At 44.3% G+C, this 25,705-nt stretch overlaps 1 protein-coding gene across 1 annotated transcript in view; it reads right to left on the bottom strand.

The window, feature by feature from the left end:
- Nucleotides 1–25,025, bottom strand: part of MATN2 (matrilin 2) — a 94,440-nt gene extending 69,415 nt beyond the window's left edge. The window contains exons 1-2 of the mRNA XM_066578381.1: nucleotides 24,795–25,025; nucleotides 6,255–6,371 (exon numbers count right to left, since the gene is read on the bottom strand). Of these exons, the coding sequence (XP_066434478.1) occupies nucleotides 6,255–6,369 (115 nt within the window). The 5' untranslated portion in view covers nucleotides 6,370–6,371; nucleotides 24,795–25,025. The remainder of the gene's footprint in view (nucleotides 1–6,254; nucleotides 6,372–24,794) is intronic.
- Nucleotides 25,026–25,705: the final 680 nt, after the last annotated feature.

The following is a 25,705-nucleotide window of genomic DNA, read 5'->3' as shown; positions in this document are numbered from 1 at the left end:
GCTTCTGAATCTAGAGGTAATGCAGAGGTGCCGTCCTCAGGGGCATGGCTGTGGGTGATGTAGAGGCAGCTATCACATTCGGGCGGTGGTGTATTGAGTGGTTCTAATGGCTCCTCTACCATATAGGAAGACACTAGTGTTATAAATGGCGCACGCCCTTGTTACAAATTTTGCATTAGAGCTCAGGAGCTTCAAAACTCACCTCTGGTCGTCCTATTGTCTATGTAAGCACACATATACCGGCATAAGGCTCTCTATTCACATTTACATCAGAGGCTCCATTCAGAGCCTTCGGCGTAGATCCGGCATTAAATGCTGGATGAAAAAGTTGTGCATGTAGCACTTTTTAGTCAGATAGGTGCAGGAACCGAACGGACCGCATTATAGTCAATGGGGTCCGTTGGGCACAGTTTGGTTCAGTTATGAGACGCATCCGTTCATCCAGGGGGTTCCATTTTCCTGCTCCCATAACGGAAGTGTAATTCCATGACAAAAAAAACACACCTATAACTCATTAGGCTAAGTAGCCATTTAACCCTTTCCAATCCAATTTGTATCCTGGTTTTCCTAGGGGGCTTACTCTTTTTTTGCCGTTATACAACAGCACTATCTGATGGCTAAAGCCAGTACTGCATGAGGTGACACGTTGGATAGGCTTCGACAGCAGAGAGGCTGGCAATATACAGAAAGAGAACCCTGACGGATGTCTTCCAACATCGGAGCTGTACAGCCTTAAATCATAATGTCTTCAGAGGTCAGACAGTGGATTGGAAAGAGTTAAACCGGGGTGTGTTTATCGCAGTGTGTAAATGAACATGCCCTGCATGTGTAAAAAGTACATTTAAATGTGCCAATATGCGCACAAATTAACTTCGTTCATAGTGCAAAGACATTGCGCTAAAGCATGTCATTTGCCTAATGTGTCTGTATTGTGTGTCTGAGATTTCTGTTTGGTGATCTCTGATGGATACTGTACGCATTTAGCAGATGCCACTGCAGAATATGTTTCCCGCACGGTATACCTTTTCATACTAGATAACTTTGCATGGAATAACGCAGTCTTCTGAAACCACACCCACTTGATGAGCGAGACACAGAAAGTAACTAAAAAGGTAATAAATGTACGCCATAGCATTACTCTGTTACAATGATGACATATTTCATGATGTGTAGCCACATCAGCCAATTACTAGCCCTATTAGTGTGGTCAGTGAGGTCAACGAGTCTCCACTGTGGCCAATGATTATTTTCCATGGTCACATGTTCAGACACGGCATCACTATAATGAACTGCCCATGTGGTGGTGGTGCGGGTTTGAACTGTGAAGATATTGGGAAGATTTAGCAAAACTAGTGCACGGTAATGGAGAAGGTACGGTAGTTGCTCATAACATTTTTCAGAGACAGCTTGAAACCTGATTGGTTTCCATGATGGCCAGCCTTAACTACATGCAGCCTGCACAGTCGTATAGGGCGCTGGCTGCCACCCTGTAGAAGGGGCACTAGGTGAATGTAGGCCCCTTTTAAGTCCACCAGGCTAGATGATCATCCTGCTCCATGCAGCAGCATCTTATGGATCTAGATGAATTATCCTCCTCCAGATTCTGTCTCATCCCTTCTGATGTTTTGAGGCGCTGCTGTCAGACCATCAGCGCCCATGCAACATGATTGCTTAGTTCTGTGACTGCATTTATGTTATAAGCTTGTTCTTGGGGCTCAAGTTTAGTTATGAGCTTGGTTCTGGTATTGAATCTGTGTACTGAGGTTGGTTTGTGCTGTGTTTTTGCTAGGAGTTTGATTTTGGTGCTGTATTTATGTTATGAGCTGGGTTCTGGTACCATATTATGTTACAAGCTTGCTTCTGGTACCATATTTGTGTTACAAGCTTGGTTCTGGTACCATATTTACGTAATAAGCTTGGTTCTGGTACCATATTTATTCACCAAGCTGTTCTGAGGTGGCTGTGCTGCTATCTTGCTGCTTACTGAACAATCAGAATGCAGGCAGACTGCCAATCAGGAAAATACTCATATATATATATATATTTTTTTCCTGATGATGGGGGAATCGCCACAAAAAAAATCCATACAGGGTGCCATCTGACCTAATGACAGCACTGATTTTCATGCCTAACTACTCCACTTTTCCTTTGTGCCAGTTTTGCTACATTTTATTTGGTATATATTGGCGGTGAGTCTAACGCACTATTATTCTAAGCCCCTTAGCAGTTCTCTGAGAGTAAAATGTACATATTTGTGGGATGTCTTTTAACAAGCCTTTCTTGGAAAGTACATGTGCAATTAGCCCGCTGCATGATCCAATAAAGAACCCAGTATTTAGGTTTCAGTGATACAATGATACAAGGGCTCACCGTCAGCCAAGTCCTTTGGAATCGTACAGGGCTGCTTATCACAATGTGTCCAGTGCGTTTCCTTTCTCATTGAATTGCTGGAACGTGGTCATCCCTCAGCAAGAAGAAAGGAAAGGCCTTGATCCAGGACAGACACTTCCGCAAGATAATTGTTCCAGGCCCGCATGTAATCCCTCACGAATGTGACATATAAACCTTATCTCTCTTTTCTGAAAAAGTTTTGTATTGCAGAAAGAATCCATAACAAGTTGCCAAAGCTGCACAAGATCTCTGCATCTTCTCAAGGTAACATGACTTGGGAAGCTTAAAGTGAATCGTCCAGCCTGGAATACTATGCAAATTAATTTCTTCATATATCATTATGGGGATCCGAGCTCCATTTGTCTGAAACAAAGCTGGAAATCCTCGGCATAGATTTAGGCTAAATCCAACCCGGTGCCCCCTGTGTACCTGTCCGGATTTGTGCCGGCGCACATGCGCAGTACAGATAATGCTGCGCCGTCGCTAGGCGATGATGCAGATCCCGTGGCCTTTCTGCAATGATGATGGCGGAATGGCCGCTGGTCGGATGGCTTCCATTGACTTCAATGGAAGCCATCCACACGGAAACCGGCTCAAAATAGAGCATGCTGCGATTTCCCCCCCACGAGTGGAAAATCGCAATTGATTTACACTTGTGGGCATGAAAACCCACTTTTACATTGCATGCTTATGGAGGGTTATCGTGCGGAATCCGGAGGCGGACGCCCGCTCCCGATTCCACAGCAAAGATCAGCCTGCGTACATTGGGCCTTATAAACATAACATGATGTCAGCCTCCGATCACCACTAGAGGGAGCTCTGGAGCTTACTGCCTATTGTTATACACTGACCTCCCTCTAGTGGTAACAGCAGGCAGCCAGTATACTATCTTTTGCATTTATGTAGTGAATTTGGAATTCCAACCCCTATAAAGATATGAAGATAAACTTTGGGGGTTCAATTCAAGAAAAAAATATTCCTAGATATCCAGCAGGACTGGATATGCCATATGCACAAGCAGCAGAGTGCACAGGTGCTCAGCCGGCAAAGGAGCTCACTAGGACTTTTCGGGCACTGTCACGTCACTGCCAGCACACCTTTACTGCAATTGGGTCCATCCTGACTAGCTAGGGTTAATATCGCCTGTCCTAACTAGTTAAGGGTTATTACAAAAGGAGAAAAGCCTACTCCTTAAAAACACTTCTTTATTCTTCTTTAATAATAAATCATAAAATTATAAATGATGTGTACCGCAAGATGCCATGTCACCGCACAGACGCGCTCCTAGATGTGATAAAAAAGCAGTGGCTTTCGAAACGCGTCTGTGCATTGACATGGTATCACGCGGTACCCATCATTTATCATTTTATGATTTTTTGGTAATTGAAGAATAAAGAAGTGTTTTTAAGGAGCTTCTCTCCTTTTGTTGTTGCTATTCAAACAGTTTGACTCACAATCAGCCTGAGCCCCTGAAAACCTTCAAGCCAAACCGGGTTAAATATTACCTACTAACCAGATAAAGTTAATGTTGTGTTAAGGCCCATTTAGACACAATGGTTATCACTCAAAATTTGCTCAAAAGCCATCTTTTGAGCGATAATCGTTCTGTCTAAATGCGCTGCCATCATGCACTGTCCGTGCACTATTTCTTCATTGCTCATTTCTAGCAAGCTAGAAATGAGCAATGAGCCTAATCAGTGCCGCAGGCTGATTTTCTCAGCAAGCGGCACTGATAGCATTCTTTCAGCTAGTATCCAGCTGGGACTTCCCAGCGGGATACCAGCTGAAAGCTCCGAGAACAAAGGAGCTGTCAGCACTCTTGCTCTTTCTCAGAGCTAGCAGCTCAGCGGGACACCACAAGAGCGAAGCAGCTGTTTGCATATACAAAACAGCTGCATTGTTCTCTCAGCTATCGCAGCAGTATCCGACTCCGCCTGCATAAGTAGCTAATTAGCTGCTTAGAGTTATGCAAAGATGATCGCTCAAAACTGTCACTCAAACTATTGTTTGAGCGAATTTGGAGCGATCATCGTTCCGTGTAAATGGGCCATTATATGTTAAAGGGGTTGTCCCGCGCCGAAACGGGTTTTTTTTTTTTTCAACCCCCCCCCCCGGTCGGCGCGAGACAACCCCGATGCAGGGAGGTAAAGAAAGCTTACCGGAGCGCTTACCTTAATCCCCGCGCTCCGGTGACTTCAATACTTACCGCTGAAGATGGCCGTCGGGATCCTCTGTCTCCGTGGACCGCAGCTCTTCTGTGCGGTCCATTGCCGATTCCAGCCTCCTGATTGGCTGGAATCGGCACGTGACGGGGCGGAGCTACACGGAGCCTGCATTCTGCACGAGCGGCTCCATAGAAGACTGCAGAAGACCCGGACTGCGCAAGCGCGGCTAATTTGGCCATCGGAGGGCGAAAATTAGTCGGCACCATGGAGACGAGGACGCCAGCAACGGAGCAGGTAAGTATAAAACTTTTTATAACTTCTGTATGGCTCATAATTAATGCACAATGTACATTACAAAGTGCATTAATATGGCCATACAGAAGTGTATAGACCCACTTGCTGCCGCGGGACAACCCCTTTAATGCTAAATAGTCCCGCTGCTGTTAGCTGAGGTAGTGGCTGGTGATTGACAGCTCTGTCAGCCAATCAGCTCCTCCCATTTCCCTATATAATCCAGCTCTTTCTGGCTGGAAGAGTCAGTTATATTTCAGTATTTTTGGTCAAGTTAACCTGTCTGTTGTCTGGCTTCTGTCTTCTGGTTAGTTCCCTATGTTCCTGTTTGTTTTGTATTCTGGTTATTCTTGTCTTTAATTCGTTGTCAGTTACTGTTTGTCCTTGGTTTCTGTACTCTGGTTCTCCTCTGACTCTGGACCTGGCTTCGTGCGAGTAGTGAGGAGGTCCCTTTCGGGACGGTAGCTCCGCTTTGAGGCCGGTCTTGTCGGAGGGTTTCAGAGTACTCAGCTCTGATCATTACCCCTTGGTTCTGTCTGCTTCTGTGTCTAGCCACCTGAGTAGCATGCATACACACCTGTCCTAGTGTTGTTTGGTTGCCATGGCAACCTGGAGTATTCTGAAGGTCCCCAGAGCTACCGTGACTGATTGCCTATTAAGACCTGCCTGTCAGAACATGGTAAAATGCAATACTATGTTATTGCATTTTACTGTATGAGGCATTAAACGATCACAACCAAATACATATTTAATATCACTGCCTCCATAAAAGACCCATCTATCAAAGTAATACATTATTTATGCCCCATAGTGAACGTCATCATTAAAAAAAACAATGCCAGGAATTATGCCTTTTTTAGTCACTCTGTCTCCCAAAATGTTTTTTACTAAAAGTGATAAAAACGTTATATGAACTCCCAAATGGTTCCAATAGAAGCTACAGGATGACCTGCAAAAACGGAAAAATAAAGCGCTGCATCCAGATGTGTCTAAACCTGTTCTCTATAGCACAGCAATAGTATATGAAGAGGACTCTAATATATATAAATATTTTTTCTAACACTGTGCCACTTGTGTCCCACCACCCCCACGTGTCTTTACTGTCATCCCTGCTCTTTCATTCGGTCGTCTGATGCCACTTTGAATCACTGTTTTTTTTACTTCAATGAAATTTATGGTCACTCTGTCATTTACATCTGTACAACCATTGAGCACGACCTCAAAAAAAGCTCAGAGTCAGTAAGCTGCCCCCAAGCCGAGGAAAAAATGCAGTGAAACATATTTCTTAATTCCTTTATTTTAATCCCAACCTTACACATTAGACACCTGCATAAAATAGGCCTGTTTACTGATATCATAGCAGAGATGTTTCTGTGATAAGTGCTAAGATACCATGCAATTACTTACTTAACATGTTAGCGTAACTTTCCGCTTCGGTTTGTCCGCTTGACTGTCGTTTTTGTATGGCTTCGGCAGCCAGGAAGAGTAGTGAGAGCACGATGCATACTCCTGGGAGGCCCATATCTAAAACAGATACAAAGTAAAAAGTATTTCCAGCAATATATAAACACCACAATGTCCAGAAATGTTATTATACCATCGCCAGATACAGTATGGATGGAATCCGTCCATGTAAGGGCTGCAGCGTGGGATGATCATGATCAGCTCCCAAGAGCTCATGCTACATTATGGCTCTGTTCTAAACACAGTTTGTTCCTGTGATTTAGTTTTTGTCTTTACACTAGACCCGATGCAATAATGAGAAGCAGGAAACACTAACTACAGTATCCTTCTGCATTGTGGGATATCACTTAACCCCTTGAGTGGCAGGTTTCCTACCACCCTGTCGTGCCCACCAGGGCAGGTTTTTTAAAATGGTCTAATCATTGAATTTCAACTAGTTTTGCAGTTGCGTCTCAAGAGCCATAACTTTTTCATTTTTCCCATGACATGGCCGTATGAGGGCTTGTTTTTTGCGGGACAAGTTGTGATTTTTTAAACAGGGGGGAGGAAAAAAAGAAATGGGGAAAAAAGAAAAAAGGGGCCATGTCATTAAGGGGTTAAATAATGTATTAACTTCCTTCTCTGGGTCATTACGACGCACATGGATACCACATGTGTGATTGTATTTTTGATTTTTTACAAAGTAAAGGGAGACAAGTGTTTTTTTTATTTTTTTAATAATTTTTTTACTTTTTTTTTTAAATTTTTTAAAAATTTTTTATTTTTTTTTGTCCCTTTAGGGGACTTCCACAGGGACCCATCAGGACCCCTGATCACATTCCAGGGGTCCGATGGTGACAGCCCTTTACATGCTGCAGTCACAGCCCTTTACATGCTGCAGTCACATAGACTGCAGCATGTAAAGGGTTAACACAGCAGAGATCGGAGGTTTTCTCTGATCTCTGCTGTAAGAGCTAGTACCTAGCTGTCCTCTGACAGCTAACAACCAGCTCTCCCTGCCACAGAGACCATCGGCTTGCTTCTGACAAGCCGATGGTCTCTATGGCAACCTGTAAACAAAGCAGGACATTGCCGACATGTCGGCAATATCTTCTGCTGGTTTTTCAAAGCCCTTGCACTGCTCTGTGTGGGTCTGTGCAGGCAGAGCACACTGTCACAGCTTGTGGCATTGTGCTCTGCAGCTCCCATAGTGATACATAGCCCGGAAATCTTCCGGGCTATGTTGCTATGAGCAGTGGAGCTCGTCACGGAACTTTTCCGGGCGTGCCACTCAAGGAGTTAAAGGGGTTTTGTCATTAGAAAAAAAAAATCAATACTTACCTATTCCTCTCCAGGCAATCTTCTTACTCCATCTTCACCTCGCTGATCTTATCCTCGCGCCTCCAGTCTCCCACATCACCTCCAGCCATCCACATCCTCTTCTACCTGTTTTGGAGCATCCATTAGCTGCAGTTCACTTGCGGCAAATCATCGTGCATGCTCGCTAAAGCAAGCTGCTGAGGATTCGGCATTCCCTGCTAGGCAGTAAACGCTACATCACTCGTGACATAGCGTACACTGACCTGCAGGAGGCAGAATCCTGGCAATGTACGCTTCGTCAAAGGAAGAAGAGGATCCAGCCGGCTGGAGGTGAGGTAACCTGGGGGATTGGAGGAGCCAGGAGAAGATCGGTGAGGAGAAGATCCGGTAAGAAGACTGTCTGGGGAGGGATAGGTAAGTATAGATTTTTTTTTAATGACAGAACCTCTTTAAGACTGTGTCACATGCGCATTGTAGCCTCTAGTGCAGATCCAGACTGAATAGCGCCGCTTGCTTTGCTATTTTACTCAATAAAATGCCAAACAGCATAATGGAAACTCAACGTTACAGAAGATAGAGTTGGATTTGTTTAAACAAGTAGCACAGGTAAAGAATACCTATCAGCAGTTTCATCTATTTTTAAAGGAATTATAGATGGAAGTATTTTGCCTTACCAGTTACAGCATCAGAATGCCCAGTGGCTCCTTCCCCAGAAACCGTGCTTCTAACTTTAGAGAGCCGCTGTGGTAATCAGATGACCGGTTGTTCCATCTTGACAACGCATCAGCCAGCACAGTGCATGACTGTCAACCAATTTTTGTTAAAAAAAAACCTAGCATGACACCCTTGCCTCACCGATCTCACTCGGTGTGATTTTTGTTTTTTTAAATTTCCTCAAAGGAAAACGTTTTACTGATGTTGAAGAGGTGATACAAAGAATAGGACAAATGTATTGCTTCAGCTGGAGAGAACTCTGAAGGAGACTGATGTTTCAAAATGTACAAATAAATAGATTTTTAATAAATGAATTCCTGCTACTTTTGGGTCTGTCTATGTTAGGAATGCCCCTTCAGTTCCCAACTAGCATAAAAGATTAAAGTCTATACCTTTGAAAACTTTATATTTACTTGGTGTAGAACAATATCTCAAAGGCGCTAAGTTTCAATCCAGACATTCACCATGTCCCAATGTAGTGGCCCAGAGTTAGTGGGGCCCCTCCAGAATGTTCTATGTCTGTCTCGTGTCAATGTCTTGTCAATGTCTTGTTTGTGGACTGCATTTGAGGAACCTGCAGATAACTTGGACTGTGAATTGTACAAATACCATGTGAGCCCCGCCGAGATGTTATTGACTTTATTTAAATGTTTAAGTAAATGGACAAGATCGACTGTTCCCAGTTTAATTCCAAAATGTACTCTTCTGGTGTTGGACTATTTTATTCAACTGCAAGATCCATCCCTGAAGAAGGAACGGTGGCGTCACGAGTGACAGTCGGACTACAGGTAACCCCTGGTTACTATCCCTTTTATCTCCCCCAGCAGTAACATGGTTGGGTCGGGAGCTACCCTTAGTGGGAGGAGATAGTAGAGCCCCGTGACAAGGTCTTTCTCTACCCTGCTGTCTTCTTGGCTGTGGGCCTGCTCCTCGGACGCTGCACCAACAAATTTTTATCCAAAGGTTAAAGTTTTACTAATTAACATGGAATTATTAAAGTGACCCTCTGGTTTCGAAACACAATTCTTGTATATTGCCTGCAGTTCTTTCTGACGTCTCTCTCCGATCCACTGGTTCTGTGTCCCGTATTCAACCATTCAAGATGGTTGAAACAGTCTTCACGCTGCCTAATCTGCATTAAGCACTAGTACTGTAAAAGGTCATAAATAATATATTCGAATGAAAATTAGCGATAATCGTGCAGTATAAATGCAAAAAATTGTGTACTATTCGTTATCCCTTTCAGTCAGCATAAAAATGATCACTGGATTGCTGGCTTTTCGCTTAATGTAAACGCTCCCTGCTCAACGCTTCACATAGGCTGAGTGAGAAGCCCACGATCCAGCGGTGAACTCTGCCTGTCTAAATTCTCTGCACGAGCGCTAACGAACTTAGTGGTGACATTAGTGTTTGTGCAGTCATTTAGACAACTCTCGTCCCGTCTAAATGGAACATTTGATTACCATATATATGACCTCTGATTTGACCATTGCTACTTATATGATCAGCACTGGCCAATAGCAGTGCACAGTGTGCATTAGGTAGTTAGAAAAAGGCTGCAAGTCAAAAATGGGTCCCAGAATCAGCGGACTGGAGGAGTGGTGGAGAAGAACAATCGCAGTTAAACTAACCCCCTCCCCATCTTGAATCAGGACAGAATTTGTCCTGAAATCAGAGAGTCACTTAAAGTGACTGTCCAGTCCTGGGAAAAAAATTGTCTCAGGATCAGAGGGGTTGAGTAATACTACCTGGCACTCTTCCTTTGCGCCAATGTCCCCCAAGTTCCAGTGGCCCCTCTTCTGCTGATGTCACCACCCGATGCACACTGTGTATCAGTAACTCGTGCACTCCATGCTCCTTTTGATTTGTCAGCACTGCTCACGTGAGCAACGTTGGCCAATCAGAGTAGCATGTAATGCTTTAGACTACCAATGTACCACCAGAGCTCAGTGTGTGTTGGGTAGTCTAAGAAGTCCAGCAACCATCTTGGAAGATGGAAGTGAGTCCATGGGAACCAGCATATCCAGGAGACAATGGCACAAAGAAAAGGTGCCAGATAATATTACTCCCTCCTCTGATGGCAGGACAAATTTTGTCCCAAGACCTGAGGATCGCTTTATTGGTCTATAGCAGCTAGGCATAGACTCAAATGTGTCAAAAGGAATTCATAATCTCCAATAGACTATTGTTGTATAGCTCGCAGGAAAACTGCAACATGTGAATGCTGACTTAGTGGAAAGAAGAACAGAAGAAGGAGCTTCTGTACAATCTTCTACAACACAGGACTCTCTGTACTAACAGCTGTTGGAGCTATTACCTCTAGGAGAGTCTACCAGACGTCCGTATACTGAAGATATGATGAGAAGTTAGCAGAAGTACTTGCCCCGGGTATAGTATAAATAAAAAAAATCTTCCTGTATTTTACGGTTAACTAAGTTTACACGTCAAAATATTTACGAGAAGGCTTTCCAGACTCTGATGACTTAAATAAATGTTTTGCCTTGGAACGACTTGAAGTAAAAGCGTTCTGAGATTACAGGCCATATAAAGAGTTCAGCATTTGTCTATGTTAATGGCCCCATTAAAACAGAAGTTCTCTGCATTTTGGACACTTTAACTTGAACGTGGAAGTTTTCCTAAATTATTTGGCAAGATCGTTTTTCCAAGTACATAGCATTGCAATAAATTCACAAGGAATGGGAACAAAATTGCACTTTCAGTACAGTGTCTGAAGTCATTAAACTTTCAAGGCCACTGATGAAGGTGTGGCTGATGTTTGTGAGGATTATGAACACCAAGTTAGTTCCAACGCCTCGTCCAATCCTTCTATATAGTAAACTGGCACAACGCTTCACTTCTCAGCTGGGTTCTCCATTAGGCTCGGGTACCTGGATACGATTTCCTTCTGTGTTTCATAAATGAAAAATGAGATCTACACATGTCCATTTATGACTGCCTTCAAAGAGTCAAGTCAGCACCCTCTGTACCTGCGGGGCCTGGATATTTGGAGGATGTCTAATTAATATACCCCATGTTAGGATGTAAGGTTTCCGTCAGGCAGAGGCGATGATAACTTCCTATTAAAACTTTTACGGTTGAGTTACACAGACAGCTGAGTCATTGCTTCAGTCCAAGAAAACATTGTCTAGGAAGGATGTATCATGGAGGGCATGCGGGATGTAATGCTGTCATATATTTGTAAGGAAGAACTGGACATTACACCTGAAATATCATTTTCCAACTGGAAAAAAACTTGGTTGAGGATTAAATACTTAAAGGGGTTGTTTAGGAATTTTAGTTTAGGAACCTTACCTACTTTCAGGATAGGTCAACAATAGTTAGTCAACAGTGGTCCATTGCTCAGGATCCCTTTCGTTCAACTGATCGCAAGGCTAAGCATTTTTCCAGTTGGAAAGTGATCTTTCTGCGTCCAGTTTCTTACTGCAAATATGCAGCATCCCATAGAGAGACCCCGAACACCTGACATACGTAGGGGGCTGGGAGGGTAAACTGATGACTTGTCATGGCGGCACTTACCAAACTCATTTTCCCAGAGGTATATACGCAGCCAAGGCCAGAGTATCACTGCAGGCCACCAAAGACACCCCTGGGATAGGGAATGCCAATAAACAGGAGAATGGGGATTGTAGTTGTCACAGGTGACACCACCGTTCCAACACACAGGAATGATCGTCAGCGGAGAATAAATGCAGACAAAGACAGTCTTTGAGTACTATGGGTCCCTAGGAATGGTTAGGGCCTGACATAAACTTTTACTTGTAAACTTGAAACAGTTGATACAAGGCAATTCAATCAGAGACTTTACAGTACAGGCAATGGATTTTAAAATGTAGTAAGAATTATTCCCCGACTTGAAGACCAGTGGGTGTGACAATTACCAGGTGTACCTCTATGCGGTGGTCGTAGCTCTGGACGGTCGCGTAGGAAAATTAGACAATCTGAGAGTACCTCTGCTCTGGCCTTGAGAAGAAGTAGTTACTTACAATGCATTGCTCTCTCTTACTCTTGGGGGTTCACTCCACTCACATCCAGAACACAATCAGCACAGGAAATCTCTCCTCTGCTTCCATCTTCACCACAAGGAGGCTGAAGGTGCCTCCATGTGGCTCTGTGCTTTAGATTCTCTCAACTTTAGAAAATGGAACTCCTTTCCCGCTCTCAATCACTCCTATTTATAGCTTCTCTCATACCACATGACATGAAAAACTTGATACATTCACATGCAGACTTGGATTTATAAAAAAAAAATAAAAAAATCTTGGTATTTGTATAGCGCCAACTTATTCCGCAGCGCTTTCAGGTAATTATTACTTATTACCCCCCACCAAACTGGGTTCTCATTTTACCGACCTCGGAAGGATGGAGGGCTGAGTCAACCTTGAGCCGGCTACCTGACGCATGCAGGGATCGAACTTGCAACCTTCAGGTCGTAGGCGAGAGCTTTATTAAAGTTAATCTCTCAAGCGCTGCAGCTGTGCAATACACACTGGAAATGACAAGACAGATTTTGCACAGTGCATCCATATAAGACAAACTTGTATGACATTTATGGAGGGGACTAAGATGATGTACTGGGCCACTACAAATATATGACAGTATTACAGCCGGCATGCTGTCCATGATACATCCTTCCTAGACAATGTGTTCTTCAACTGAAGCAATGACTTAGCTGTCTTTATAACTCAACCGTTAGGGTCTTAATGGGACGTAATCATTGCCCTTGCCTCGTCATCAATAGTAAAACTCCTGAACAACCCCTCTAAAGTGAAGATTTGATTTGGAGCTATGTATTACCATTTATGACCCAGCCAACTTTGACTTTACAAAAGGGCCTGTCTCGTCCTCTGACAAGTGGAACCGGCTGCATACCTTTTCACAGATGAGTCTTTACTGATTCCGCCGCTGTTTTTACATTTCTTCTAGCTCCACTTGCCCATTCGTCTACAATGATTTCCATTAATCTTGGTGTCTAACAATAGTCAATCATCAAATGGCTGACGTGATGTTTGATTGACATTGGACATGAAGACAGAGAGCACCCACTTGACAATCGACTAGTATCAGCTCTTAAAGTAATAGGAGTCATTGCAAGTGACCAAATCACTAAAATCAAAAGAATATGTTAGTAGCATAGGAAGCAGCAAGGACCTGACAGTAAAGATATGCAGTCCATTATGTACCTGACAGGTCCTCTTTCAAGGGCATGTCCCATGACAACCCCTTTTTTACTTTCCGATATATCACTTTGGCAGGTTATAATAAGAGTAAGATAAGTGTTGTCCGACCTTTGGGACCTCCAACATTACTGAGAATGATGGGCCCTTGGTCTCCGTTCTCATCTGGAGACCAGGATGAGCTTGTGCTATACCTCTCAATAGACTTGAATAGTGGCATCGGAAATATCAGAACATGCTCATTTGGCTGTATCTGGCCAAATGAGCATATTCAGCAGAGTTTATCTCTTGGGCAGTGACACTCTAAATAAAAAATGAATTCAGCTTGACTCAATGGGTGTCTATTTGGAGAAGAGAAATGAGACTCAAACATCACAGGAAGAATTTTTGAACCCCACGTCAGTCATTACTAGCATTCTGTCCATGTGTTCAGCTGAGCAAAGGCAAGGTGCGGTGATTGGTTGATGTTTGATTATATGTGTTTACTATGTCAATAAGTCAAACAAATATGTTATAGCAGGGTGGTCTGAGAGTGGTCTTGGCCAAAGGTCAAGGGCTTAAGGCCCATTTACATACAGTACTCATAGGCACTAATTGCTATTAGTACTTTATCAGCTTCATTTGTATGCAAATGAGCTTCTGGGAGCTGTTACAGAACTCAGCAAGGCTTCTGAGCTCTGGAATTAGCTCTATTGTTCAGCCAGGAGCTGCTAAAGAGAAAACAATGTAATCTCTAGCTCCCCAAGGAGAATTCAGCATCATGGATAGCAGACACAGTGTGTGGTCCTGCTTATCAGCTGTTCTGTGGAATGATGATTTTCAAGCAGAACTGAAAACCATCGTTTGGCAGAAAACTGAAAGATGGGCACATTTAGACACAACAATTATCGCTCAAAAGATGGCTTTTGAGCGAATTTTGAGCGATAATCGTTGTATCTAAATGGGCCTTTACATTGTGCCTATAATAGCATGGGTAGATTGCGAACTCTATGGGCCTTATGAAAAAAATCTAACAGCCTCATGTTGTAGGTGGAGTCCAAATTACCCAGAACGGGGCAAAACAAGTATTAATTGATGCTGGTTCTGACCTTTGAGATGTCATCTGTTTGTTGCTTGTTTCTCGGGCCTGGATCAGTGCAGTGCACAAATGCACCAGTTCTTTATTGCTTCAAAAAGAAAGAAGAGGGGCAAGCACCACCTCCCCGCTACACAGCCTTCTGTAATAAATGGTCCCCCAAGGCAATAATTCTGCAGCTGCTCCTTAAAGGGGTTGTCTTGCGCCGAAACGATTTTTTTTTTCCATAGGCCCCCCATTCGGCGCAGGACAACCCCAATGGATGTGTTAAAAAAACCAAAACATATTACTTACCCGAATCCCCGCTCTGCGACGTCTTCCTTCTTCCTACTTCTTCCTTCACCAAGATGGCCGCCGGGATCTTCACCCACGATGCACCGCGGGTCCTTTTCCATGGTGCACCGTGGGCTCTGTGCGGTCCATTGCCGATTCCAGCCTCCTGATTGGCTGGAATCGGCACATGTGACGGGGCGGAGCTACGATGACCTGCTCTCCGGCACGAGCGGCCCCATTCACCAGGAAGAAGACCGCACAGCGCAAGCGCGTCTAAAAACGCCGAAAGAAAGCAAAATTAGACGAATCCATGGCGACGGGGACGCTAGCAACGGAGCAGGTAAGTGAATAACTTCTGTATGGCTCATATTTAATGCACGATCTACATTACAAAGTGCATTAATATGGCCATACAGAAGTGCATAACCCCACTTGCTGCCGCGAGACAACCCCTTTAAGCCATCGGGAGTAGTGGGGTCTATACATGGGTGTACGTATAGGAGGTGCGATTATATCTGGGCCCAGGAGCCCTAGGGGGTCCATAAAGTCTCTCTTCCCCATATAGCGAACCAATACTATGAATTAAGCTTTATAGTTGGGGGCCCAGTTCCAGATTTAGCACTGGGGCCCAGCAGCTTCAAGTTACGCTTCTGGGTCTGTAGCAAATGCTTCATCTTGCATCAACCCTAATTCAGCTACAGTGAGCCCACTGGAAAGCAGTTGGTCCGGCCATTTGCCCAAGTGCTGACGCAAGCCCTGCTTGACCAAACTAGCCCATGACCTGACTGGCCTCTCAGGCCTATGGCCACCTCTGCACACCAGTGTCCCGACTATAACAGTGCCTATCGCAGAACCACATTGCTACTGTAACAGTGCAGCTAATATACCAGCAACAGTGCCAATAACACAAATTTTGGTTGCTTGGACTTTATCTATCAGGCTGTTTTCCTCTGCTGGTTTATGAGCCTCGAGCACTGCCCGAATTGGTTCATATAAACAGGAAATATGGGGTTAGGTGCAGTTCACATCTGCATTAGACGTTCTGTCATGGGAGAAGGAAATTGGAAAATGGAAGCGACGATGGATCTTTCAAGGTATAGAAACTAATGTCCAACGAACCCTACGGACCTATAGTGGGTAATCTGTTGGGTTCTGTCATGGTGTCTATAATTTTGCTGGACAAAAAACAGTGTTGCTTTATTGTGATGGAACTTCAACATAGGCGTGAACACAGATGTGTACACATACAGAGATCAGTTCCAGATATCAGACATGCATCCCAGTCATTGTTACAAGGCTTGTATAAGGAGTCTAACATTGACTTGCAGGAATGCTGCCTTCCAGTAGGTGGCGCTGCAGAGGTATTGTTCCATCTCCTTTATTTGAATAATATTATCAGGACATTAGCTTGAGCTACACATTTAGGGCGGCTCCACACTCAGCGTATCTGCTACAGGCAATCAGAAGCAGAAAACCCACAGCCAATATGCTGGAAATTCATAGATTTCACTAAATGGTGCAGATTTGGTTGCTATTTTCATTGCGAATCTGCTGCAGATTTTAACCCTTGTATTAGAAATCCAGAACATAAAACCGCAGTATAAATAGGCATGATGTGGAATTAGAATCTGCAACGTTTTTCTAAAATGCTACGGATTCGTTGCGCAAAATTTCTACTCCATGTGCGGATTTTTAGAATTCTTCTTTACGTGGCTTGTACAGTAAAAGCTGCTGAATTTTTGCAGCAAAAGCATTCATTTGTGCTTGGGTGGGGGCAGAAAGACAGAATCCTGCACAAGGGGCTTTTTTTTACCCTAAAAGCCGCCTTCCCACAGTAATACAAAATTGCCACAGCACTTACAGTACGAGCCACGTGGATGTGATGTCAAAAAGCGTTGTCCACATGGAGATGAAAATTTTGTAAATCCACAGCATGTCTATAAATTCTGCAGGTTTTCACTTTGGATTTCAACCTTTGAAATGCAAAAACGCAAACCTGCAGCAAGTCTGCAACAAAATCTGGAGCAAAATCCACAGCTTAGCTTCACCCCCTCCCATTGGAATCAGCCGGAATGGAGGAGAGAGAGAGGGAGGGAGGGAGTTTAGCAGTTACGCTGCTAAACTCCCTCCCACCTTCCTTCTCCGGCCGCTGTCATTGGCTCCCATAGGAGCCCATGCAGTGGCCGACGTATTCCGGCCCAAACGATAGTTCCAGGACTATCTTTTGGGCCCAACGTAAAAATGCCTGGCGCTGTATTGGCTGGCCAGCTGCTTTTACATCGCGAGAATACGGCCATGTAATCTGATGCATTGGAATCCAATGCCTCAGATCACAGCGTATATCGTCCGACCGTGGAAATGGCAAACTGATATATGCTCCTGGGAAAGAGCCCTAAGGCTGTTTTCACACAGCCGAGACAATCTAACACAAATATGAACAACATTCTTTTTAATGGGGTCATACACATAAGCTAATACAACAAATTGCAGTACGTCCTATCTTTGGGCGTGCCCTTGTATCGCACCGCCCATTGTCCTCAGTAGTGCTGGGGCAGCATTGCACCATGTGCGAGGTCTTACCATTGAAAGCAATCGAAAACAATCCACAATCATGGTTTTGACATAAAAACGCCTCACATCCGCAGGGAAATTCACGGCCCAATATCGCACTCTTCTGTGTGAAGTTAGCCTAAAGAATCCCCTGCCACAGCTGTGAGGATCGCAGTGTTCTCCCATTGCTTTCAATGGGGCCACTGCTGCTGCCGGTGGCCCCATTGAAAGCAATGGGCTGCAGGCAACCACTACAGTGATTTTCAGGGAAGGGCTTTAAATATAAGCCGTTCCCTGAAAATCATCCCTAGCATGTGTAAAAAATAAAAAAAAAATACTGTATATACTCATCTCTCCCCTGCTATCGGGGGTCGGCGCATCTTGCAGCTTGGCTCCCTGTCACTGCACTAAAGCTCTTTCCCCGCCTCCTGAAAGGGCTGTGTCTGATTGGCTGATCACTTAGCCAATCACAGGAAGCGCTCAGCCATTCATCAAATACATTGTAAGCAATGGGAGAACATCGTGATCCTCACAGCTGTGGCAGGGGATTCTTTACTGCCCGCGGGCAGGCCCCTAATCACTGAACACTGTGACAGTGCTATCAAAGTGTTCAGTGATGAGGGGACTCCCCACTGGGAATATTTACGTGCAGCACAGACCTTCCCAGCATGTGGATGTCCTATCTTTTGCAGGTGCGCGAATTTGCACGCCTGCAAAAGACGGACATGTGAACACACCATTGGGAACCAATGGCTCTAATAGACGCACTGTTTAGTGTGCATGTAGGTGCCTGCAAAACAACGCTCATGTAAACGAGGCCTAAGGGTGGCTTCTGAGTTAGGGCGACTTCGGAACGTATATGCGCATGAACAATGTTTAAAGAGCCAGGTAAGCAGCTTCTTTTGCACGTTTCTGCGCGTGTTACAGTATTTTTTGCGCATGCAGGTACAGTTCACACAAGACACTCCCTTTCTGTGTAATTATTGGGCTATTACAGTCTTATGAGGTCCAGAGGTGTTCTTTCCTGCGTTTTGTTCAGTGTTTCACGCATCCATTCACGCAGCCAAAATTCCTTTATCTGAACGTTTCCATTGGAAACCATTGGTTTTAATAGTCTCCTTTTTCTGCACGTGTAACTTAGCTGCGCAATTCCCTTGTGTGAATGAGCCCCTAGGCATGAATGTACGTGTATTTGTGGAACAAACATTCCTTTTTTGCACACACATCGGCATATCAGTTATTTTTTTGCACATGCAAAACGTGCATTTGCGCAAGTGAAAATAAAACAACAGACGCTCCCCGCCATTGAAATAGCTAATTAGTCTAATGAGTTCAAGATGTCTTCTTTTCCTGTGCAATCATGCTGTGTATGATGCATCTCCTTGTGCATTTGCGCATCCCCATTGACACCTGGGGAGTTTTGGTACAAAAATCCGCAGGAAATTAGAGTATGCTGCACTTTTTTTGTGCAACTGAAATGCACAGGACATTTTTTCATCCATATGCATTTCTGTACGGCCTCCATATTTGGTCCATGTGTCCGTTTTTCACATTTGCAAAAAAGAACTCAAACGGGCTCACTGTTTTTTTTAATGCATTTCTCGAAAGCAAGAAAAAGATGGCAGACAGACAGATGGCATCTGGGTACTGTCCGTTTTTTTCTATCCCCATAGATTTGAATGGGCGAGCCTCAACTGGAAAAAAACTGCTTTACAATAGTGCAAGCAATGAGTTATTTTACGCAGTCTGTGTTGGCGTGAAAGAACTGGGGCATGTTTTGCCAGACTGGGTAATATGGGTCCATATGCTGTCAGTGTCTAGTCTTTTTATTCGGACTCCACCTGGAGTGCGCTGGAGGCCGTAAGAAACAGTTCTGGAAAATCTTTCCTAAAGAAACATATTTGCTACATCACACATTAAAACAAATTTTAGAAGGCAACGGGAAAAATCTGCGCACCTAGTGAACGCTCCAATTTCAATAAGGCAAAGCGTATTCTAAATGCAGAAATCCCTACTTCCATCCGGACACGGCACACTGGTAAAACAAGGCAAACACCTGATGTGAACTTGGTCTAGTACTAAAATCAGTGTGAGAGCAGCGGACTGAATATATCCTCCATAGGACTCAGTATATAGTCTATCCGTTACTGCAGCGTCGCTTACAACACGAGCGTGAACTAAACCTCCAGATCATTTCTGCTTGCAAGCCAGATGGTAAATCCTTCATAGAAGCAGGTCCAAATTAAACAATTGTTCGGACCAGGGGGACTTATTCTTCCAGTGGTGACTGCTTACACGATGACCCTATCTGGGACGTTGTGGTTACACGATGCTGCGCACAACCAGCGTTCGCCGCATTATACAGTAATGGAAAGATTTTTGTTCCTGTAGGCGGATTCAGGTGGAGAAATGCCAAAGCTTGTCCCATCCCTCCGCAATACACCCCTATCCACTCGCTCGGAGTGAAACACAGACTCTGAAAGTAACTTGGGGATATCGGTAGGTCTTACAAGGATCGTCTCAAGCCAAAAAATACATATATGAGGAATCTGACACAGTTGTGTGCAGCATGTAAACTATGCGCTAATGTAGAATGGTTTCCAACTGTAACCTCAGCCTGGAGGAGCTGTTCTTGACTAAATCTATATGCAGTACATCTGCTTGTTGGCAAATTGTGTCTCATTTAAAGGGAGGCCAATTGTACAAATGTTTCACTTTATGCATAAGGCCAGCATTGACTAAATGCTGTTATGTCACTAATGCGATCAGGTTACATCCTAGTGCAACATTGTGGCTAAACATTGCAAAAATCCCCAATGATATCATGCAATACTGCAACGCAATGACATATTTTTTAAACCTTCGAAAAGAAGGTTCTTCTCCCCAGGGCTCACTCAGCGGGCGTATGGGGGCTGCATATTACACACATATTTACTACGTATTTTAACCCCCCATAGCCTATAAGGTGCATAATATGTACTCAAAGAAAGCATGCTGGTTTTTTTTTACACACATGAAAAAAACGCATGTCTGAATGGCCTAAAGTAAATCAATGGGCGAGAAAAACATGTGTGTAATCGCAGCTCCATACACCTGTGCACGTGAACCCTTAATTGCATCACATGGTATCGCATGAAATCGCAATGCACTTATCACATTTGATTTTGGGGTCTTATCTCAGTCTGATAATTTGGAACCCCAGATTTAATTGTAAATGATTAAGTGTAAGGCCGTCTTTACACTGGCCATAAATGTTGAAGATAATCCACAGTATTTGTAGGGGGTAGTGCTGTCCCCCCTACACAGTGCAGAGAAAGGTCCTGGAACATACTAGGCACTGCAGAGGAAGGTTTCTCCCACCAGCAAGGTCCTGAAAACTTACTAGGGACTGTGATTGTGAGAGAACTCAGCAGGCAGAGGGGCTGATGGTGCCTGCAAGAGAAGGGGCAGCATAGAGACACTGTGTGTCAGGTGCTTCTGGATTGGAGCCAGCCACTCCCCTGAGTGCAGGGAGTCCATTGTACAGCAAAGGTGCTGCTTCTTGAGCTGCTGCTGGACCCTGGAATCACTGCTAGAAGTGATAGTCTGAAGGAGGTCATGCTGCAGACCCAGAGGGCTACCATCTACAATAGGGTGCAGTACAGCAGCCGGAGCTGCTAGAGAGACCATTACAGAAACTGCTAGAGGAAGCAACGCCCTGCGACAGAGCAAGTTGGCGCCATCCAACAGTTCTTTAGATCCAGAGTTACCAGCGAATTTGAGGGTTCCCTCAGCAACATATCGTAAGTGAGGCTGGCCTCCAAAAAAAGCCAAATGTGTTCACACATATAGTGACTGTTAGCGACTATACAGGCCTGTTAGTCACATAACACTGATCTGTGAGATACTCGTAAGTTCATGGCTCAAGTATGCAGTCGACTCACGTGTACTGAGTCTTTATTGGAAACTAGTCTAAGACTTTTGGGATTACTGCCTTAAAAATTTAAAACAAATCTGCTAGTTACAGCTAATTCTTTGGTTATACCCAGACTGTGTGTAGTAATCCACGATTAGTAGTTTATTGCTGTTGGAGTACTTCCAGTTCTATCGCTAGAGTGCATTGCTTATACCATAGCTTGTTATTCTGCAACTGCAAGGGGGTGTAGCCTAGAACGTGATGTGGCGATGTGAGCAGTGGAGACATCCAAGGAGAACTCCCATCTATCATGCTAGCTATGTTTCTACCTCTGCTGTGCCAAGTGTCTTCTTGGTCTTTGGGCCACTGGTTGTGCTGGATCATTGTTCCTGCTATGGGGGAGTAGAGGAGTGGAGAAGTGGAGGAGTGGTAATAGCTGAGGCTGGTTGCTGTGAAGTCTGTCTGATGTTCAATTTAGGTTGCGATGACGATCAGCGAAGCCTCTGGTGCATGTGTGCTTCAAGATGGCGCACAGGCATCTGCGAAATGCTAAAGCAAATACTCTGCACTGAGAGGCTGCATGTCGTACACTGGGAGCAACATTGAGTATTGAGTGGGGTGAACGTGCGTAATGCATGGAATGTTCTGATTGCTTTGCCAAGACATCTCACAAAGCGGCAAACAGGTTAGCAGAGTTTGCTCATTCAACCCTTCCTGCAATCCTGATAGGAAATGCTCATGAGTTGACCACAACTATTCTTACGTCCTCTAGTAGAACTTTTATTATGTTATCTCACTCCTTAATTGAGAAGGGTAAGCATGGCCCTGTTTTATATACTTCACCTGCTTTACCTGCTTCTGCCAATACTATTATGCAGGCCATTTCAGCACAAGCTAGTGGTGTGGATATGCAAAACAATTGTATTTCAAGGGTTAAATTCCACAACAGAAATCCGCAGCATAAATAGACATTTTTTAAAAATCCTCTCCACATGGCTTGCACTGCAAATGTTATGGAAATTATGCAGCATTTTCGGCCCACGTGAATGTGGCCTAAGGCATTATTCACATAGCCGTATTTTAATGGGTCCATGTTCTGTAAATCATTCAGCAAAAAATACATACAGCACACGGACCCATTAAGGGCGGCTTCAGATGAGCATATGTGCAATTGCACACGCTTCAGCGTAAACGTATTTGCGCAGTGAAGGAGTTTGATTTGCGCGTATATTGGCGCATAGTACTGAACTTGCAGTCACATGCGCACGCAAAATGCCCCCGTCCTGATTTAAAAAGTTTTTTTTAGCTTAATAAGGTCCATATGTGTTTTTTCATGGACTTGCACATATTGCACATTTGCACACCTCCCACAGACTTCTATGGGGCCCTTGGTGCACCAATACGTGGGAAAATACAGCAGGTCCTATTTTTTTGCGTGAGCGAGAAATGCACATGCAAAAAAAGGAAATGGGAATGAATCCATTGAAATCAGACGGTTCTACTTTCTATGTATTTACAGACCAAAATTGTCCATCAAAGGCTTTGGTGGCGCAAAGAAACCAAAATGCAGCGAACGCGGCTGTTACATGAATGTGCGCTGTGTTTTTTTACACATGTTGCCAGAAGACAGTGAAAACAGAAAAATTGACATCAATTGGTCCGTCTTGCTTTTTTTTTTGTGTGTAAGGACTTATTTACATGACCATATTTACGTAAGTATTTTGCCGCGAAAAAAAAAAAATCGCCCAAAAAGCAGCGGCCCCTGTGAATGGCTGAAAATACGTGAATTACGATCGGGACTCGATCGCAGCAATTCTTCACCCATGCAATTATAAGGCGCGTATGGGCAAACATCTAAACGCATAAGGCTAACTTCCCACAGGCGAGTGCGATATTGGGTTGTGAATCACGGCCCGATATCGCACTCGCCAACATGTGAATTCCCCGCGGCGGCAGTGGAGGATCGTGGAGTTTCTCCCATTGTTTTCAATGGCAGACCTTGTATTGCGTGCATCTCGCACGTGGTGCGCTGCTGTCGCCAGCCCCATTTAAAACAATGGTCGGTGCGATGCAAAAGCACGCTGAAAAATAGAACATGCTGCTATTTGTTTCCCGTTTCACATCACGGTAGGAAAACATCGCTCATGTGTATGACGCCATTCTAAAGAATGTGGTTCACATTTATGCAAGATTTGTGTGTTTTGTAATGCACAAATCTTGCGCGCTTTTCTCGCTCGTGTGAAGGCAGCTTTAGGACTCCTTTCAGATGAGCGTGTTTTAGCACCTTTTTGGGGTTATTCTTTTTTTCTTTATTTTGAGTGCGTGTTCTCGTGGGCGTAAAAAAAAAGGACCTGCTCTATCTCTTGCGTATTTGTGCAGCAGAGAGGCCTATAGAGCTCTATGGGAGGTGTGTAAATACGCACATATGTAACATGCAGGTATTCGTAAAATGCAGTGCCTACCCACACAGCGGCATCTCGTTTCGCTAAATAGCTATTTAAAACAGAGTAGGGGTATTCCCCTGCCCATGTGAATGCACAGTATTTGCGCAGGCATGCGTGTAAAAAACACTTGTTCTCTGCACAAAAATGTTGAGCCGAAGCGAGCGTATTTTGAAATATGCCGGTCTGAAGCCGCCCTAAAAGACGTATGATACACGGATGGCACACATATGTAAAAAGAATACACATACGCAACAAAAATGCAAGCAACACATATAGACACATGCAATGAAATTGTTCCGTTTTTCTCGGACTGAAATTGCATATGCCCCAATATTCAAAGACGAAATAGGACATTTTGCACCAATAACGCCATTTATACAGGACCCTTTTTGCCATTTTATATGTTTTTGCTGCAACCTGCATAGCCCGATATAACTAGTATTGTGTGATATAACGCTGCATCGCATCTGGGAATACAGATGTAGCAGAGCTGAATTTACATTTTTATTCTTATACAGCAGGTTTAACTGCTATATGCAAAACCACTATAATGAATATGTAGTAGACTGTGCATATGACAAACTCAACTCTGCTGTATCTGTAATGGTCTGGGACAATATAAAACTTCTCTTCCATTAACTTTCTGGCACATCTTCTCTTCAGCCTGTAGTTCTTGTGATCCTGCAAGTCCCAGACATGAGGGTAAGCAGACAAGTCCTACAAGTCCGAGATATGAGGGTAGGCAGGGAGCTGTTGTGGAACTAGTAACAACTGCAGCCCCCCTGCATTATCTACAGTATATCCAGCTACTGCTACGTATTCTATGTAACACACAATAGTTGTGCAATAAATAAGTTCTGGTACCATCTGCACAGTTTATTGCACCCATTGATCAAACTGCAGAGATTTGTCCAATGACACAATCCAAGTTATGGCTCCAAGGACAAACTGCGCAAATCTTGCGAGGCGCACAGTGTAGAACTCAGCTGCGCGTTCCATAATCCGCACGTGCGGCGCGCAGCGATCCACGGATCTTACCTGCGGTGCGGAAGAAGGAAGCTCAGCTCACCCCGCGGCTGCTCACACACACAGCCGTCCACATCCAGGACCACAAGAAGGAAGATTGCCGCTCTGGAGAACATACATCAGGCATGGAAAGACCCGCCCTCCTCTCCACCAGGGCAGGAACCGGGCACACAGCGCGCAGGGCATGCCAAGGCTGAGGGGAGATACATGGGGGCGGCTCAGTGAGGACGGGAGCAGAGATGTGGAAAGTCAAAGCAAACATCTGGAGGAGAAGGAACAGCCGATCACTACATTGTCTCCACCTTCTCACTATCTGCTGGAGAGGGAGAAGGAAGAGTTACATTGTAACTTGTGTTGTTGTAGGTTTAGTTACAATATTATTAGTATTGTGGCTGTTTGTGGCATGAAGAGGAGGGAGGAAGAAGAGTTAGAGGGTTCCTACACAAATGGATTCTAATTGCGGAATCTGCGATTTCCATCCGCGCAGAGCATCCGTTGCAAAATGCAGGCATTGAAAGGCATGTAATGTCAATTTTTCCTTCACATTCGCAGATCCGAATTATGTATTCTGCGAGCACACAGCCTCCATTGAAGTCAGCGTAGGCCTCCGACTCGCAGTCCATACACAATTAACATTGCGTATGGCATGCAGGTACCCGCATCACCGCTAATCAACCGCACGGAAAATACAAACAAAGAGACAAAAAACTGTACTGCACATGACCGCCAGCAAGCCATGGGGGCCTCTGCTGCGTAATATGCAGAAAGATAGAGCAGGTCCTAGTTTTTCATGCATGCACAAAACGCACGCATTAAGGCTTCTTTCACACAGGCAACAGCGATATTGTCGCAAGAAAATTGCAGCGATATCGCAACTGTGTTCTGTGCGAGTTTGCAGCATTTTCTCACGGCAATATAGCAAT

Source organism: Eleutherodactylus coqui, chromosome 9 (genome assembly GCF_035609145.1).
Source record: "Eleutherodactylus coqui strain aEleCoq1 chromosome 9, aEleCoq1.hap1, whole genome shotgun sequence".
In the NCBI taxonomy this organism is placed as follows: domain Eukaryota; kingdom Metazoa; phylum Chordata; class Amphibia; order Anura; family Eleutherodactylidae; genus Eleutherodactylus; species Eleutherodactylus coqui.
This window is presented reverse-complemented; position numbering and strand designations above follow the sequence as displayed.